Source organism: Carassius gibelio, chromosome B19, assembly GCF_023724105.1.
Source record: "Carassius gibelio isolate Cgi1373 ecotype wild population from Czech Republic chromosome B19, carGib1.2-hapl.c, whole genome shotgun sequence".
NCBI lineage: Eukaryota > Metazoa > Chordata > Actinopteri > Cypriniformes > Cyprinidae > Carassius > Carassius gibelio.
In genome coordinates this window covers 13,016,305-13,032,172 of record NC_068414.1, presented here as the reverse complement: position 1 = coordinate 13,032,172, position 15,868 = coordinate 13,016,305, and the positions used below count along the sequence as shown (strand labels likewise).

Sequence of the window (15,868 nt, the reverse complement as noted above, 5' to 3'; positions counted from 1 at the left end):
CAGAGGTTCAGACATATCAGAAGGATCATAACATTTACAGAAAAAAAAATATACTCAAAAAGGCATGATTTACAATTACACCCTTAATTTGCTTATTGCTAGTCTGTCATAGGCCGTATAAGAGAACGGACATTCTCAAGACATCTCTCTAAACTGTAATTGAAAATACGAGTTTTGGAAAGTTATTTTATATGTATATGTGGATGTTTTAACAACCTTCCTATCCACTCACATTTCCAGAAGGAGTTAGAGATCTGCACATCCTTAAAACTTATGCCTAACAAAAGCCCTTAAACGGTGTAATCTGCTGAAGGTGTATTTTTATAATTAACCCCATTTTGTAAGATTCTTCGGTCTTCTTTGAGAGTTTTTTTTTTTGTTATAGTAATAAAAAAAATTGAATTGATGTTTGTGTTGATTGAAATTGCTTGTTTTTTATGCATATTTCTCATTCAAGTTACATGTAAGACTTTTTAAAACAATCAAAGTTAAGGACTTAATTGAATGTAAAACATTATGACAATATGTTCTCTAAATGCAAATGTATTAGCGATGCTTCAAAATGTAAATAAATACTTCCAATAGATCTCCATTATTTATGAAATAATTTAAAAATAGAAAAAGCTTAAGGCTTGAATGGCTGTTTCCAAATACTAGAAGATTTTAATAACTTTTACTGTACCTTCTAATCACACTGCAAAAACAATATTCTTCTTCATCAGGGTTTTTAATTTATTTACATTTGCAAATGTGAAAAGATTCTTAGATCAAGAGAGATTTGCTCGAGAAGCAAAATTATATAAGAAGTCTTATTTTATGATACATTTTCAAAATGAAGTGAGTTCATGATTAAAGGGGTCATATGACGTTGCTAAAAAGTACATTATTTGTATTTGGTGTAATTAAAATCTGGTTTAAGGTTAAAAAAGCACTTTATTTTCCACATACTGTGTACATTATTGTTGCTCCTCTATGCCCCGACTTCTGAAACGTGTAGTTATTTACAAAGCTCATCGGATCTGATTGGCCAGCTATCCGTTGCATTGTGATTGGATGAATGCCTCAAGCGTGTATTAAATAAATTCAATGCACACAGACTGAAGTAGTTAAAGTCTTTGGTTCTTTTCATTGTGATGATTTTGGCTAACATTTAACAAAAACCCACCAATTCACTCAACAAATCTCAACAAATCAGAATACTTCATAAGACCTATAAAAAACATATTTGTGAATTGTTGGCCTTCTGGAAAGTGTTTATTTATTGTGCATGTACTCAATACTTGGTAGAGGCTCCTTTTGCTTTAATTACTGCCTCAGTTCTGCGTGGCTTGGAGGTGATCAGTTTGTGGCACTGCTGAGGTGGTCTGGAAGCCCAGGTTTATTTGACAGTGGGCTTCAGCTCATCTGCATTGTTTGGTCTCTTGTTTCTTATTTTCCTCTTGACAATAGCCTATAGATTTTCTCTGGGGTTCAGTTCTGGTGAGTTTGCTGGCCAGTCAAGCACACCAACACCATGGACATTTAACCAACTTTTGGTGTTTTGGCAGGAGCAAAATCCTTCAGAAAAATGAAATCAGCATCTTCAAAAAGCTGGTCAGCTGAAGGAAGCATGAAGTGCTCCAAAATGTTTTTGGTAAATGGGTGCAGTGACTTTGGTTTTCAAAAAACACAATGGACCAACACCAGCAGATGACATTGCACCCCAAATCATCACAGACTGGAAACTTAACACTGGACTTCAAGCAACTTCCTCCAGACTCTAGGACCTTGGTTTCCAAATGAAATACAAAACTTGCTCTCATCTGAAAAGATGACTTTGGACCACTGGGCAACAGTCCAGTTCTTCTTCTCCTTAGTCCAGGTAAGACAACTCTGACGTTGTCTGTGGTTCAGCAAATTCCTCGACACATCTGTGTGTGGTGGCTCTTGATGCCTTGACCCACATTCCTTGTGAAGTTCACTCAAATTCTTGAATCAATTTCGCTTGACAATCTTCATAAGGCTGCGGTTCTCTCAGTTGGTTGTGCATCTTTTTCTTACATTTCTTTCCACTCAACTTTCTGTTAACATGCTTGGATACAGCACTCTGTGAGCAGCCAGCTTATTTGTCAATGAATGTTTGTGGCTTCCCCTCCTTGTGAAGGGTGTCAATGATTGCCTTCTGGACAACTGTCAGATCAGCAGTCTTCCGAGAGAGGCGATTGTGAAGTCTCAGGAAACCTTTGCAGGTGTTTTAATATCGGATGCCTTTAATCCCACAACTTCAAAACAAATAGATGGTGGACAGCGAAACATTATGGTAGACTATCATTTGGACGAACTGCTGTAATAATTTGTACACGTTTTTCGTCCACTACTAGACTCGGCTACATGCGCTCATCAACACGCCCTCTCTCCGATGCCCCGCCCCATACATACGTGACAGCCAATCCAAAGTCAGCAAAACACAAGGCATAAATTGATTGACACGCATAGCGCGTTTCTGATTGGCTAAAAAGGGCGGGCCGCTCCCCCAAATCTTGTTTTGCTGTTTACAGAGCTTAGGGCTGTCTATCAGAGCTTATCTCTCAAAAGACATATTTGAGTGATACCTGTCTGTTAATATGGACTCTTTATGTGCGACATTACACTGTCATTAAACTTGTTTTTATAGCATTACTGAGCAGCGTGGAAGTTGAGCTGCTGCTGTCACGAGCTCAACGTTGAGCGCCAGTGCGCGTGCAACTTAGCTTAGCTCCAGCTAATAAGCAAAAACAGCAAGTAAAAGCGTAAAACGACATGTCAAGCGGTAAAACGGGCCGGTGAATACAATCCCGACAGCGCGTCTTACCCAGGCGGGATGACCTGTCCGAGCTGACCGCACAGTTCCCGCACAACTCCAGCGCGGTCCGACTTCAGCTTCTTCTCGGCCGTTCGGCGCTCGCCCTCGGCGGGGATCGGCGCACACACCGCGATGACGGAGTCCACGTTCACCAGAACCCCGGGCTTCACCTTCCACTCGAGCAGCCGCAGAGGACGCGCTCCGGCGGGGCAGCGGATCTCCGTCACCTCCGCCGCGGGGCCCTCCGCTGCAGCCTCCTCCATCAGAGCTTCACACTTCCGCCAGAGACAACCGGCGCACGAGCCGTCAGCGCAGAATTAATAAAAGGAATTAAAAGTAATAAAACAATCCGAAGGCAAACCGGGAAAGATTCAACGGCAATGTAAAAGTATTGCACGTTAAAGGCTGAGTCGCAGGTTCACTCTTCCCGCCCGTAAACAGGAAGCACAAAGCTGCAGCGCGAGCGAAAATCTTTCCACTTCCGGAAGACTTTAATTACACATTTGATTTAGAATTACATTAATATTATAGTATAATCTGTAGTGTATAATATAATATAATAATGTACTTAGATAATAATAATAATATTTTAAATTAATATTTTTTCAAAAATCAACAGGCTACACCAAATATTTACAGTCATCTCAAACTTGTGATTTAGAGAAAATCTGACCTGAGCATTTGTAACAAACTGTATTTATCTCTCCCTTGGCCCTGGTTTGTGATGTAATCTGATGAAATCTCATGATCACACACCATCTGCTCCCAGTGTCAGGGGACAAGGGCCCGCGTCACCGCTGCATGCACACCTCTTTTGTTAAGATTGAGTTACAAATCTTGAATTTCAAAGAGGAACATGCATCTGTTACATCTTTCATCATATGGGTTCGATTCCCAGGGAACATGTTAGGTAAAAAATGTATAGCCTGAATGCACTGTAAGTCGCTTTGGATAAAAGCGTCTGCTTAATGCATAAATTGAATTTAAGTTAATATTTATGTGACTCTTTTATCCTAATGAGACTTTTAGCTTTTTGCAATTATTATCAAAAGAAAAGAAAAATTAAATATTATATAGACATATGAAGTGCAACAGTATCTTGAAAGTGCAGGGCACACAAAATTGAGAAATAAAACAATAATAATAAATAAATAATGTAATACATTTAAATTAAAATACATTTCTTTCCCAGTTTCCAACTTTTTAATTGTTTCAGGCTTACAGTGCTTAGTACTTTTAATCTAGACATGTGATGATCAAAATATCCTGAAACACTGGAGATATTCTGGTAACACCTAAGACTAGAGAATATCCTTAAAGGGACCTTGGTACAAGAGAATAGGTTTGTTTTTGACATTGGTCATATTCATAAACAGAGTTTTTTATGTTATGTTGAACAGACAATAACTACACAGTTTTCATTATTGGTTTTGAACCAACAGCATTACATCAGCATCGGAGCGCTGGGTGTCTTAATCAAGCATCACTTTATTATTATATGAATCTAATTGGACCCAGGATGATTCTGAATGAATACTCTGCTGTTGCTGCAGTAACGAACACAACTTTCACATGCATCTCATAGTCAGTGTTTTTATTTATTATTATTATTATTATGTAGATATTTCAGCTAACAGATTCAGCTGAACGACATTCCACTCACATGGTCTTCCATAAAATCACATTATATTTGTCTCAAATGATCCTAGACTGGAAGATTGTGTATCTTTCAGCACAACCTTTGACTTTCTGTCAGTTTGCTTTATACTGAGAAATGATAATAGTCATTGATTGCGTTTCCTTTTCCAGTTTGCTCAGTTTTATCAATCACTGTACTACAAACCATTTATTTATTTAATTCTCTGACTTGCCTCCCTTTAAATGTGTACTGTCCCTTTAATTAAGGGCATACGTGTGTGTGTGTGTGTGTGTGTGTGTAACGAAGAACGCATGCCCTTAATGCCCTTTAAAAACATCTAAATAATAATATTATTACAGAAACATTTTTTTCTGTATTTATGTACTAATATTATTATTTAGATGTTTTTTGAATTCGCCTGCTCAGGTTTTTTAAAGGCACAGTAATATTTTGATTGTGTTGTTACGGGGGGCACGGTCTGAAGGTCGCGTCAGACCACTGTCTCGTGACTGACGACGTCACAAACGCTTTCCCAGCTGTCCAATCAAATCGGATCTCTCTGTGATCTCGACGCGCGAGGAAGAAGTGCCCGTGTCCGCGTGTGAGGACCGCAGCGAGTCACTCATGCGATCTCCAGCGCGAGAGAACCGGAGACATGACGGCGGAGACGTTCAGATCGGTAAGAACATGACTTCTGCTGCTGTGTTTCCGCTGATCCGGTGCTCTTGTGCTCGAGCTGTCTGATCAGTATGATGCTGCTGCTTCATGAAAGGTCACTGTGTTTCAGTTTCACGCTTCTGCACATATTGAGAGGCATTTAAATTCAGAATATATTCCACATCACTATCCAGTTTGGTGGTGCATGAGATCCTGAATCAGAGCAGTAGAGGCCAGAGGAAATGTCAGAGCATGCCATGTGCTTGATCACTGTAAGCGTGATTCTTATATCCAAGTCTAACAATAGAAAACCTTACGTTATCTGTCTTACAGTCCAGCACTGCCTTAGATTAGAACCAGCAACACGCTTACAAAACATTACCATGGTAGCAATAGGCTTAAGTTATGCAATTAATGTTTACTGTTGCTACACTCTCTTAGATGATGCTTTCAGAGTCCTCATTATAATAAATGTATTATTGGTGACAATAATACCGGGACCCACTAGAGGTGCTCAGCAAACTTACAAGGGTCCTTTAAGAGGACTTAAAAAGAAAACTACTTGATACACGCACACACATTTTTGGGTAAATAACCATTGCAACTATTTATTTATTGTATTTGAGTTTTTCAAAAGAAAAGAGTTTTGAATGTCAAAAAAATGTGTGTGTGTGTATATATATATAATCTAAGATATTTTTAGAATTTGTCATTTATAATATTTTTTAAATCCTAATTCTTATTTCTTATGCAGTGAATCATGAAAGACTGAAAATTGTGGGATATTGTTGTGTGACAGTGGGGGACCTTGGAGTCCAAAAAATTGAGAACCACTGCTGCACTAACAAAAGAGTGGCATGGTTCTACTAGAAGTCGACCGATTATCAGCCTGGGGTGGATTTCTCAAAAACATTGTTAGTTAACTATGGTTGTTAGTTCCATTGAACTCTATTAGTAACAAGGGAACTTGCAACCATTATTGCTGTTGGGAAACACACCCTGGCCGATTATCGGTGCCAATATTAGACATTTTATCGGTAGTGTTCATTATCAAAACCGATTTGCCAATAAAAATAATTGAAAAGCTTTTAAAGAAAGTTTTTGTCAGAGCCTATGCTTATTCAAATTTTTTGGCATTAATTAACATTTTTAAACCAGACATATATTGGTTCAAAATATCGGTTATCGGTCTACTTGATCTGTATTAATCGGTATCGCATCTACCCTGAAAAACACATATCAATCGACTCGTAGGTACTATATGTGTGCTACCATACTATAATATTTGCCATAACAATCATGCATATTTTGTATATGTAATATAGTAGTACCGTGGGTTTTTTTTTTTTTTTTTTTTTTTTTTGTACTTTAGAGTGTGTGAATATAGTAATTTGCAACAGAATCCTGAACATGTGTTTTTGTTTATGTTCTGCTATCTAATACGAAGGCACTGTGCTTTTGTTAGGGTTACTATAGTATTTTGGCTTAAACTGTCATTACCTGAAACATTTTTGGAAGGGCAGAGACAAGTCTCTTTTTTTTTTCTTCAGGACAGAAGCTCTCTTTTGGGACATTGGCTCTTTGCGCTTGTACGGTGATTTAGAGTCGAAGGTTTATCTTGAATGAGGGGCTGCTGATGGTCTGTTGTTTATCACACTCTCAATAGAGACCTTTAAACTGGAGCACATCCCTGACCTGTCCACAAATCAAGCTGCCCGTGGAAAGACATTTTGTTCCCTCCTTTCTATAAACATTCTCCCTTTTTCACATTTTGACACGGCCTTGATGGGAAAGTCTTGTGCTGTAGTCTATGAAAACACACCTCACAGATCATCTCCGAGCTATTTTTAATGGTTGCTTGATTTATAATGCTTTAAGCTGCCAGTAAAAGATTCTCAATGTTAAACACAGTGAACTAAACGGAGTTTATCTTCTTTAGCTTCAGTTACGCTTGTGTCAGCGTCATATGTCTCTGTTACGGCGGTGTCCTCGGCTCATAGGCCTCCATGTACTCCACCAGAAGTTCTTCTCCTCACACAGGTGGGTTGCTTTTGCTTCATTGGGGTCTGACTTTATTTTAAGGGTGACAAAAACCCGTATATAGCATATGACAACGCTAGAACAACATCATACTGAGCAAGAGAGTGATGCTGGGATTGTGTTGTGCTCCTCTAGAGTTGTAAAGAGTCACAGGCTCTTCAGGAAGCTGTTGGTTGGTGTTTCGGTGGGTGTGCCTCTCGGGGTCGGGGTGCAGTATGCGGTCTCAGAGCCCAAAGAGAGGAGGAAGATGAAGATACTAGCTGAGGGAGTCGGACGCTTCTGCAGGTAATTATCTCGTTTATTTAATTTGAGCAATTTATCAATCATTACATGCATCATTTTATACATTATCATTTTTATACTTTTTAAAAATTAATTACCATATTTTTCGGACTATAAGTCGCACCTGAGTATAAGTCGCATCAGTCCAAAAATACGCCATGATGAGGAAAAAAAAACATATGTAAGTCGCACTGGACTATTAGTCGCATTTATTTAGAAACAAGAGAAAAAATTACCGTCCCCAGCCGTGAGAGGGCGCTCTGTTTTCCCTCTCGTGGCTGTAGATGGTAATGTTTTCTCGGTTCATTTCTCTTGGTTCATTTCTCTTGGTTCATGTCAAATTAATTTTGATAAATAAGTCGCACCTGACTATAAGTCGAAGGACCAGCCAAACTATGAAAAAAAGTCCGGAAAATACGGTAATCATTATTTTTTTAAGATATTGATACCTCTATACTGGAAGGATGCATTAAAGGGTTAGTTCAGACAAAAATTTACAATATGCCATAAATTACTCCCCTTGAAGTCATCCTAGGTGTATATGACTTTCTTTTTTCAGACGAGTTATTTAAAAAATGGTCTTTGATCTTTCAGCTGTTTGATGTCACTCAGTGTGTGCTGCACTTCATCGGTCCATTAGAAGTTTAATAAAAAGCTCGTCCATTAAACAAAGTGTCTCACACGTCTCCAGGTGGTGAACAAAAGCCTCCTGAAGCGAATCGATGCGTTTTTGTAAGAAAAATATCCATATTTAAACCGTAATGATCACTTTAATCCAGCTTGCGCTCATTGGAGGATGATATATGAGGTCAGCTTTGAAACGCAGCGGAGAGATCAAAACAATACAACGGTCACTATAGAATTACAAAACGAGGATTTGTAAAGAAGAATGTCGGAGGATTTCGATATAAGCCAAGAGGAGACTGGTTTTCCTTTGCTGGAGTAAAGAAACTTTGCTTCCTTTGCTCCTGTTGACAAACGCAGCGCTGACCCCCTTCTGTTTTACATCAGAGAGCTCAAGCTGGATTAAAGTGATTATTACTGTTTGAATATGGATATTGTTCTTACATAAACGCATCGATTCGCTACAGGAGGCCTTTGTTCACCCCCCGGAGACGTGTGAGACACTTTGTTTTTTTAATGGATGAGTTTTTTTATTAAACTTCTCATGGACCAATGCAGTGCAACACACGCTGAGTGGCATCAAATAGCTGAAAGACCATTTTTAATATGGATAAAAAACACATTAACTACCCCAAAATTCACCCATCAGGCTCTCTGAACTCTAAATGTCAAGCAGGGCACACAAAATTGATAAATAAAATAATAATAAATAAGTAATGTGTATATATATATATAAAAGCTCTAAAATATTTTTAGAATTTGTCATTAAAATATTTTTTAAATCCTTAATAATTATGCAGTTAAGCATGAAAGACTGAAAATTGTGGGATATTGTTGTGTGACAGTGGGGGACCTTGGAGTCCAAAAAATTGAGAACCACTGCTGCACTAACAAAAGAGTGGCATGGTTCTACTAGAAGTCGACCGATTATCAGCCTGGGGTGCATTTCTCAAAAACATTGTTAGTTAACTATGGTTTTTAGGTCCATTGAACTCTATTAGTAACAAGGGAACTTGCAACCATTATTGCTGTTGGGAAACACACCCTGGCCGATTATCGGTGCCAATATTAGACATTTTATCGGTAGTGTTCATTATCAAAACCGATTTGCCAAAAAAATAATTGAAAAGCTTTTAAAGAAAGTTTTTGTCAGAGCCTATGCTTATTCAAATTTTTTGGCATTAATTAAAATTTTTAAACCAGACATATATTGGTTCAAAATATCGGTTATCGGTCTACTTGATCTGTATTAATCGGTATCGCATCTACCCTGAAAAACACATATCAATTGACTCGTAGGTACTATATGTGTGCTACTATACTATAATATTTGCCATAACAATCATGCATATTTTGTATATGTAATACAAAATATGCATTTGACACATCTGTATCATAAACAGCCCTCTGCAGTTAATATCAAGACTGAAACTGAGGTCAGTTGTGTATCTGTGTCACACCAGGTCTCTCTATGTGGGGCTTATGATATCAGCAGATTACTGGTGGACGTCCAATATTGCTCTGAGAGGCATGGATGAGGTAAGCTTATGTCCATACCATCTAAATAATGTGTATTAAATTAGTAATTGTTTTGAATTAACTAGCACTTAATCATTTACTCACCCTCATGTTGTTCTTCTGAAGAACATAAAAGAGGATATTTTGAAGAATGCTGGTCTCAAACAGTTTTCGTCATTGACAGTTTTCGTTCATTTCTCAAAAATATCTCCTTTTATGTTCAGAATAAACTCATACAAGTTTTGGAGAAACTTTAGGGGGTGAGTAAATGATGACAGAAGGTCATTCTTGGGTGAAGGATAGTATCGACTTTAACCCTTTTCATGGATTCCCTTGATCCATCGTCATCATAAATGTATCTAGTGGGACGTAAGTGATCAGTAAACACATCAAACGCAGATCTGTTTGTGTCGCTCTCGCCAGAGCAGTCCAGAGTACGAGGCGCTCATGTCAGCGTGTCATCAGAGAGCAGCCAGCAGCATGGTGGACGGGGCCGTCCTGAACGGAGGCCTGTATATTAAGCTGGGACAGGGCCTGTGTGCCTTCAACCATCTCCTACCTCCAGAGTACATGCGCACCCTGCACGTGTTGGAGGATCAAGCCCTCAACAGAAGATACAAAGAGGTGAGCAGCTCACTACCAAATAAAATAATGCATGTCAAAAGATGGTTTTGCATTCTTGACTAAATCAGATTAGTGAATGTAATGATGAGCGGTTAGTCATTTTATCACAGTACTCTCAATGTGTTATTCATCATAGTCCTAAAAATATATTATAACGGGTAAATATGACATATTATTACTATATTTAAAATGACTGTTTTCAATTGTAATATGTTTAAATGTCGTTTATTCCTGTGATGCGCAGCTGTATTTTCAGCATCATGACACCAGTCTTCAGTGACACACGATCTTCAGAAATCATTGCCTTTTTATGAATAATAAATCATTGCCTTTTTTTTTATTCCTTAATGAATTTCCTTTTTCATGATTCTTTGAATAATATTTCAAAAGAACAGTATTTATCAGAAATAGAAATCATTTGTAATGTTGTAATTAGTGCTGTCAAACGATTAATCGCGTCCAAAATGGTTTTTTTTACATATGTGTGAACTGTTTATATTTATGTATACACATACATAGTCTATATTTATATTCATATAATTTATATTAGATAAATAAATATATTTAATATTTAAACTTATATTTTTCTGAAATATATACACATGCTTGTGTGTGTATTTACATAACCATAATTATACACAATACACACACTGATATATTACATAAACAAAAACTTTTATTTTGGATGCAAGTAATCACAATTAATCGTTTGACAGCACTAATTATAATTGACTTTCGAGACTTTATAATCTATTAACGGTGTACCTGAATAAAACTTAATTTCTTTCAAATAAAACTTGTTGACCTCCTCACCTATGTTAAAGAACTTGAATATGCTTTGGTTAACAGCTAAAATAATAAAAATTGCTTCTGTTTCCAAATGTGTGTGTGTGTGTGTGTGTGTGTGTGTGTGTGTGTGTGTATATATTTAAGATCAGGGACTCAGAAGTCTATGAGAATGAAATCTGCCATCCGTTTTGTAACGTGTCTGATCCGGTGTTGTTTCAGGTAGACGCTTTATTCCAGGAGGACTTCAGCACGACTCCAGATAAACTCTTCAGGACCTTTGACTATGAGCCTGTGGCGGCTGCGAGTCTGGCTCAAGTACACAAGGCCGAACTGCATGATGGGACACCTGTGGCTGTGAAAGTATGTTAGGACTGTGCATGATGACTGCTGAGGAAATCCTGGTTATTTGCATTTTACTTGATGCATAATTTGGATGGATGACTTTTTTTATATATATACTCTAATGCAGTACTGTGTTTAATTGTTTACAATGTATTACATTTATTTATTTATGCAAATGTTGCAGGAACAGGTGATATAGAGGAACAGCATGAAGTGATAGTGATTGCTGATGTCTGTTGTGTTCAGGTGCAGTATATTGATCTCAGGGATCGATTTGACGGTGATATCAGGACTCTAGAGATTTTACTGGACATCGTCAAATTAATGCACCCCAGCTTTGGCTTCCGCTGGGTCTTACAGGTCAGTGTTAACTCTCTGAAAAGTTTGGAGTTTTTAGCAAAAATGAATTATAAAAACATAATATAATTCAGCCATAATATATCTCACCATGAAAACAGCGACAGAAGCTGGAATGAAACTTTGATGCTCCAGAAGGAAACACGATGCAATACGAAAAAAATCGAATAAAATTAATAAATAAGAATGATTCCTAAAGATTCATGAGACACTGAAGACTGGAGTAATGATGCTGAAAATACAGCTTTAATCACATTTGAAATCACATTCACAGATTCAAAATTTTAATAGTTCAATATATTACAGTATTTGCTGTATTTTTTTGATGAAATAAAAGCAGCCTTTCCAAACATAAGAGACCCATAGCCCCGATCTTTCTTCATTTTGGTCGTCGTCGTTGTTCTAAAAGACAAGATTATGGTTTTTGTGATTGTTTCTCCCTGACGCTGGCAGGACTTGAAGGGAACGCTGGCCCAGGAGCTGGACTTTGAGAACGAAGGCAGGAACTCTGAACGGTGCGCTGAAGAACTGAAGCATTTTAAGTTTGTAGTCGTGCCCAAAGTATTCTGGGACCTGACCAGCAAGGTGCGGATCATTCAGCTCTTACTGTGATCTCTGTCTTTGACACATGAATGAACGGAGACTCTGTCTTTGTGTCCATGTAGAGGGTCCTTACAGCAGAGTTCTGTCCTGGATGTAAAATCAACAACGTGGAGGAGATTCAGCGTCAGGGACTGAGTCTGAAAGACGTGAGTTTAATAACGTCACGTGTGATGGACCGAGTCATCATCATCACACCAGTAAACGTCCATGATGATGATGCTGCTTGTGTTTCAGACAGCTGATAAACTCATCCGCGTATTCGCAGAGCAGATCTTCTACACCGGCTTTATACACGCTGACCCTCATCCTGGAAACGGTGAGATGATCTAAGCTCAGAATGACCTGTTATGACCTCTACGCGTGTGTGTGTCTGTGTGTGTGTGTGTCACACATGTGAAATGTGGCTGATTTCAGTGCTGGTCAGAAGAGGTCCAGATAATAAAGCGGAGCTGGTTCTGCTGGATCATGGGCTGTATCAGTTCCTCAGTAAAAGGTGAGAACATGAGGAAGAGACACCAGCATCACTGTAATCTGCCTGAAGCAGACGCTGAGTGCAGTGTGTGTGTGTGTGTGTGTGTCAGTGACAGAGCGGCTCTGTGTCGGCTGTGGAGATCCATCATCCTGCGCGATGAAGCCGGCATGAAGACATATGCAAATCAGCTCGGGGTCAAAGGTAACACTGCATTTCTCACAAACAAAAGTTTTTGAACTGTAAGATTTTTCATATTATTAAAGGAGTCAGAAATAAATCACATTTTACAATACATTCCAATAGAAAAGAGTCTGTACTGTATTTTTTATCAAATAAATGCAGTCTCACAGAGCACAAGTCACTTCTGTCAAAACCCAAACATAATATAAATAAATCTTAATATTAGGATTGCATCAGATCTTTTTACATGCATGCGTACATCTCTACGGAGGGAGAAATGAATGCATTGAGTGTTCTGATGTCATCATCTCATTGGTCTGTCCAGAGTACTTCCTGTTCAGTGAGATGCTGCTGCAGCGGCCCATCAACATGTGGGATCTGGGTCTGGGGAACATCCTGACGCGAGAGGAGACGTCCTACATGCGTGACATGGCGGTGAACCGCTTCGATAAGATCATGCAGGTGCTGAAGTCCATGCCGCGGCCCATGCTGCTGGTCTTCAGGAACATCAACACGGTCCGCTGCATCAACATCGCTCTGGGAGCGCCGGTCGACCGCTACTTCATCATGGCCAAGTGGTACGAGACCTGCTTCCCCCTCGCCTCTGATCCAGATACAGCTGTTTGAGTTTGTGTGCATCTCTTGTGTTTCAGTGCTGTGAGGGGATGGGGCAGAACTCAGGCCGACGACACCAGGATGTTGTCCAGACTGTCCGTCTTCCACTGGGTCTGCTCCTTCTGGGAAAGCCTCAAGTTTGAATTCGCTTTAAGGTGATTCATTTCTTGCCCTAAATTCAGTTTTATTTGCCATTTTATTTGCCAACGTAATTGTCTCATTAACTGAAATCAAAAACCTTATGTTTTCCATTTATTCACAAAAATGTGTTTTTTATTTATTTTTATTTATTTATTATATTATTTAATGGTTTAAAGGGATAGTTCACCCAAAAATGAAAAAATCCTCTCATCCTTCACTCAACCTCAAGTTGTTTCTACCCTGTTTAAGTTTATTTCTTCTTGTTGACCACAAAAGAAAGAAGAAAGTTGATGGCACCCATTTTCTTCCATTGTATTTTTTGCCCAATATTAAGGAAGTCACTGTGCAGCATTGCAGCTGTTTGGTTACCCATTTTCGTCAAAATATCATCTTTTGTGTTCAACAATAACATGGTCAAGTAAAGATGACCCATTTTTGGGTGAACAGTCCCTTTAATTACATTTTAATAACCAGAAACATGTGAACAGAGTTAATTAAACATTTTAATAATGTATTTACAATAATAGGGCCTTATGATTTATTTTTATTTGTATTTTTTACTTTGAAATTCAAATGAAGGTGGCAATCAAATGAAGGCTTAAAACGAACAATTTAATGAATTTGTTTGTAAAATGTAAACAAAACCAACTTTTATTTTTTCACCAAACAAATTGCTGCACATTAAACATCAATCAAGCGTGCAGTTTAAGCTTATGTTTGTGTAATATTGATGAGATGGTCTCTCATGTATCTGATTGATTGTGTTCCTCCAGGTCAGAGATGGCGCTCATGAGCCTCACTCACTCTCTGCTCAAGCTGCTGTCTTACTTCAGTCTCATCACACTGGACCAGGACGTGTATCAGTATCTGAAATGAAGCGTCTCGTACCTCGTAATCGTCGTCTGTCCTCTGAGCCTCTGGTTTTACTCGAGCTGTGTGTGGCTTTGCACTCAGTGCTGATTGTTCTTTTAAGAGCGGGTTCATCCAAAAATGTTAATTCAGTCATTGATTACTCACCCTCGTGTCGATCCAAACCCTTAATACCTTCGTTCATCTTCAGAACGCAAGTTAAGATATTTATGATGAAATCCGAGAGCCCTCTGACCATCATTAGACAACAAGGATCCTTAATGGTTTTCTTTGCAAACAAAAATGTTTCTTGTAGCTTGGTTAAATTACGGTTGAACCACTGATGTCATATGGACTATTTTAACGATGTCCTTGCTACGTTTCTGAGCCTTGATCATGTTAATTACATTGCCATCTATGGAGGATCAGAGAGCTCTCGGATTTCATCATAAATATCTTAATCTGTGTCCTGAAGATGAACGAAGGTCTTACGGGTTTGAAAAGACATGAGTGAGTCATTAATGACAGAGTTTTCATTTTTGGGTGAACGAACCCTTTAACGGCTGTCTGGTTTGAGCTTGAGCTTCCAGGAACCTCTCTCACTGTTGCTTTCCTCTGAAATAAGCGCTGGCGAACACAGAGGACTTTTTAATTCAGCTTTTATCAGTTATGATATTCGGGCATTTAAAAGACATGTTTCATTCAAGAAGCTGAGCTACGTTTGTTTTCTTCTGTAGGCCTCGGCTTGAAACACTAAAATGATTCATGGCTATAATTTCAGAGGCAATAAAACAAATCAGTCTGAATAAAGTAATTATGCTAAAAACATTTTACCTCATAGGGGTTTGCAATTTCAATGAATAAAAGCAGTTCACATTGCAATGAAAAAAACCTTTTTACTAATTATATCTAAAAAAAAATTGCCATTTTATATTGTATTTGTGATTTTTGGTGATTAGCTGGTGGAACAGAGAGGTTTTGCTGATATAAGGGATATGTAATCTACAGTGCTGTGTATTTTGAATATAAATCACTTATATTGCAGTTTCATTTGTTCATATCACCTGGAGTCTTAAAATTAGAATGAATCAAAAAAACCTATTTTGAAAATGAATCTCATTAAGAATGATTCACCCATGTGTTGTTGTTGTTTTTTCCCTTATGATATTTAATCAGACTGTCAAAGCTTTATTTTTTGGTGCAGTATCAGACTTCTGTTTGTGTGATGTATGCTAGAATCAGTTTTTCCACTTAAACTCATCCCAATACTTTCATCTGCAAGCTTGTATTCATTGTGCAACACCTCACACGCAGT

At 38.2% G+C, this 15,868-nt stretch overlaps 2 protein-coding genes across 5 annotated transcripts in view; one reads left to right on the top strand and one right to left on the bottom strand.

The window, feature by feature from the left end:
- LOC127979658 (RNA polymerase II subunit A C-terminal domain phosphatase) overlaps window positions 1-3,274 on the bottom strand; it is a 97,272-nt gene extending 93,998 nt beyond the window's left edge. For both annotated transcript variants that reach the window (XM_052585248.1, XM_052585249.1), the window contains exon 1: window positions 2,831-3,274. In XM_052585248.1, coding sequence (XP_052441208.1) covers window positions 2,831-3,084 — 254 coding nt within the window. In that variant the 5' untranslated portion in view covers window positions 3,085-3,274. The remainder of the gene's footprint in view (window positions 1-2,830) is intronic.
- A 1,464-nt stretch (window positions 3,275-4,738) lies between these two features.
- On the top strand, window positions 4,739-15,827 carry adck5 (aarF domain containing kinase 5). Of its 3 annotated transcripts, none has more exons than XM_052585251.1 (15): window positions 4,739-5,139; window positions 7,063-7,157; window positions 7,293-7,442; window positions 9,527-9,602; window positions 10,005-10,205; window positions 11,214-11,354; window positions 11,583-11,696; window positions 12,147-12,278; window positions 12,359-12,442; window positions 12,531-12,612; window positions 12,711-12,789; window positions 12,878-12,969; window positions 13,274-13,526; window positions 13,602-13,718; window positions 14,478-15,827. In XM_052585251.1, exons 1-15 carry the CDS (start codon window positions 5,116-5,118, stop codon window positions 14,578-14,580), a joined length of 1,743 nt encoding a protein of 580 aa, XP_052441211.1. In that variant the 5' UTR covers window positions 4,739-5,115; the 3' UTR covers window positions 14,581-15,827. The 3 variants fall into 3 exon arrangements, with proteins under 3 accessions (XP_052441211.1, XP_052441210.1, XP_052441212.1); XM_052585250.1 differs by having other exon boundaries at window positions 4,749-5,139; window positions 7,057-7,157; XM_052585252.1 differs by lacking the exons at window positions 4,739-5,139; window positions 7,063-7,157 and having other exon boundaries at window positions 7,371-7,442; window positions 10,010-10,205.
- Window positions 15,828-15,868: the final 41 nt, after the last annotated feature.

What these genes read in the sequence shown, in the direction of transcription:
- adck5 (XM_052585250.1), top strand. Translation starts at nt 5,116, where the DNA reads ATGACGGCGGAGACGTTCAGATCG. An exon ending in CGGCGGAGACGTTCAGATCG is followed by an intron (nt 5,140 to 7,056) that starts GTAAGAACATGA and finishes TATCTTCTTTAG; the next exon opens with CTTCAGTTACGCTTGTGTCA. An exon ending in TCAACAGAAGATACAAAGAG is followed by an intron (nt 10,206 to 11,213) that starts GTGAGCAGCTCA and finishes GTGTTGTTTCAG; the next exon opens with GTAGACGCTTTATTCCAGGA.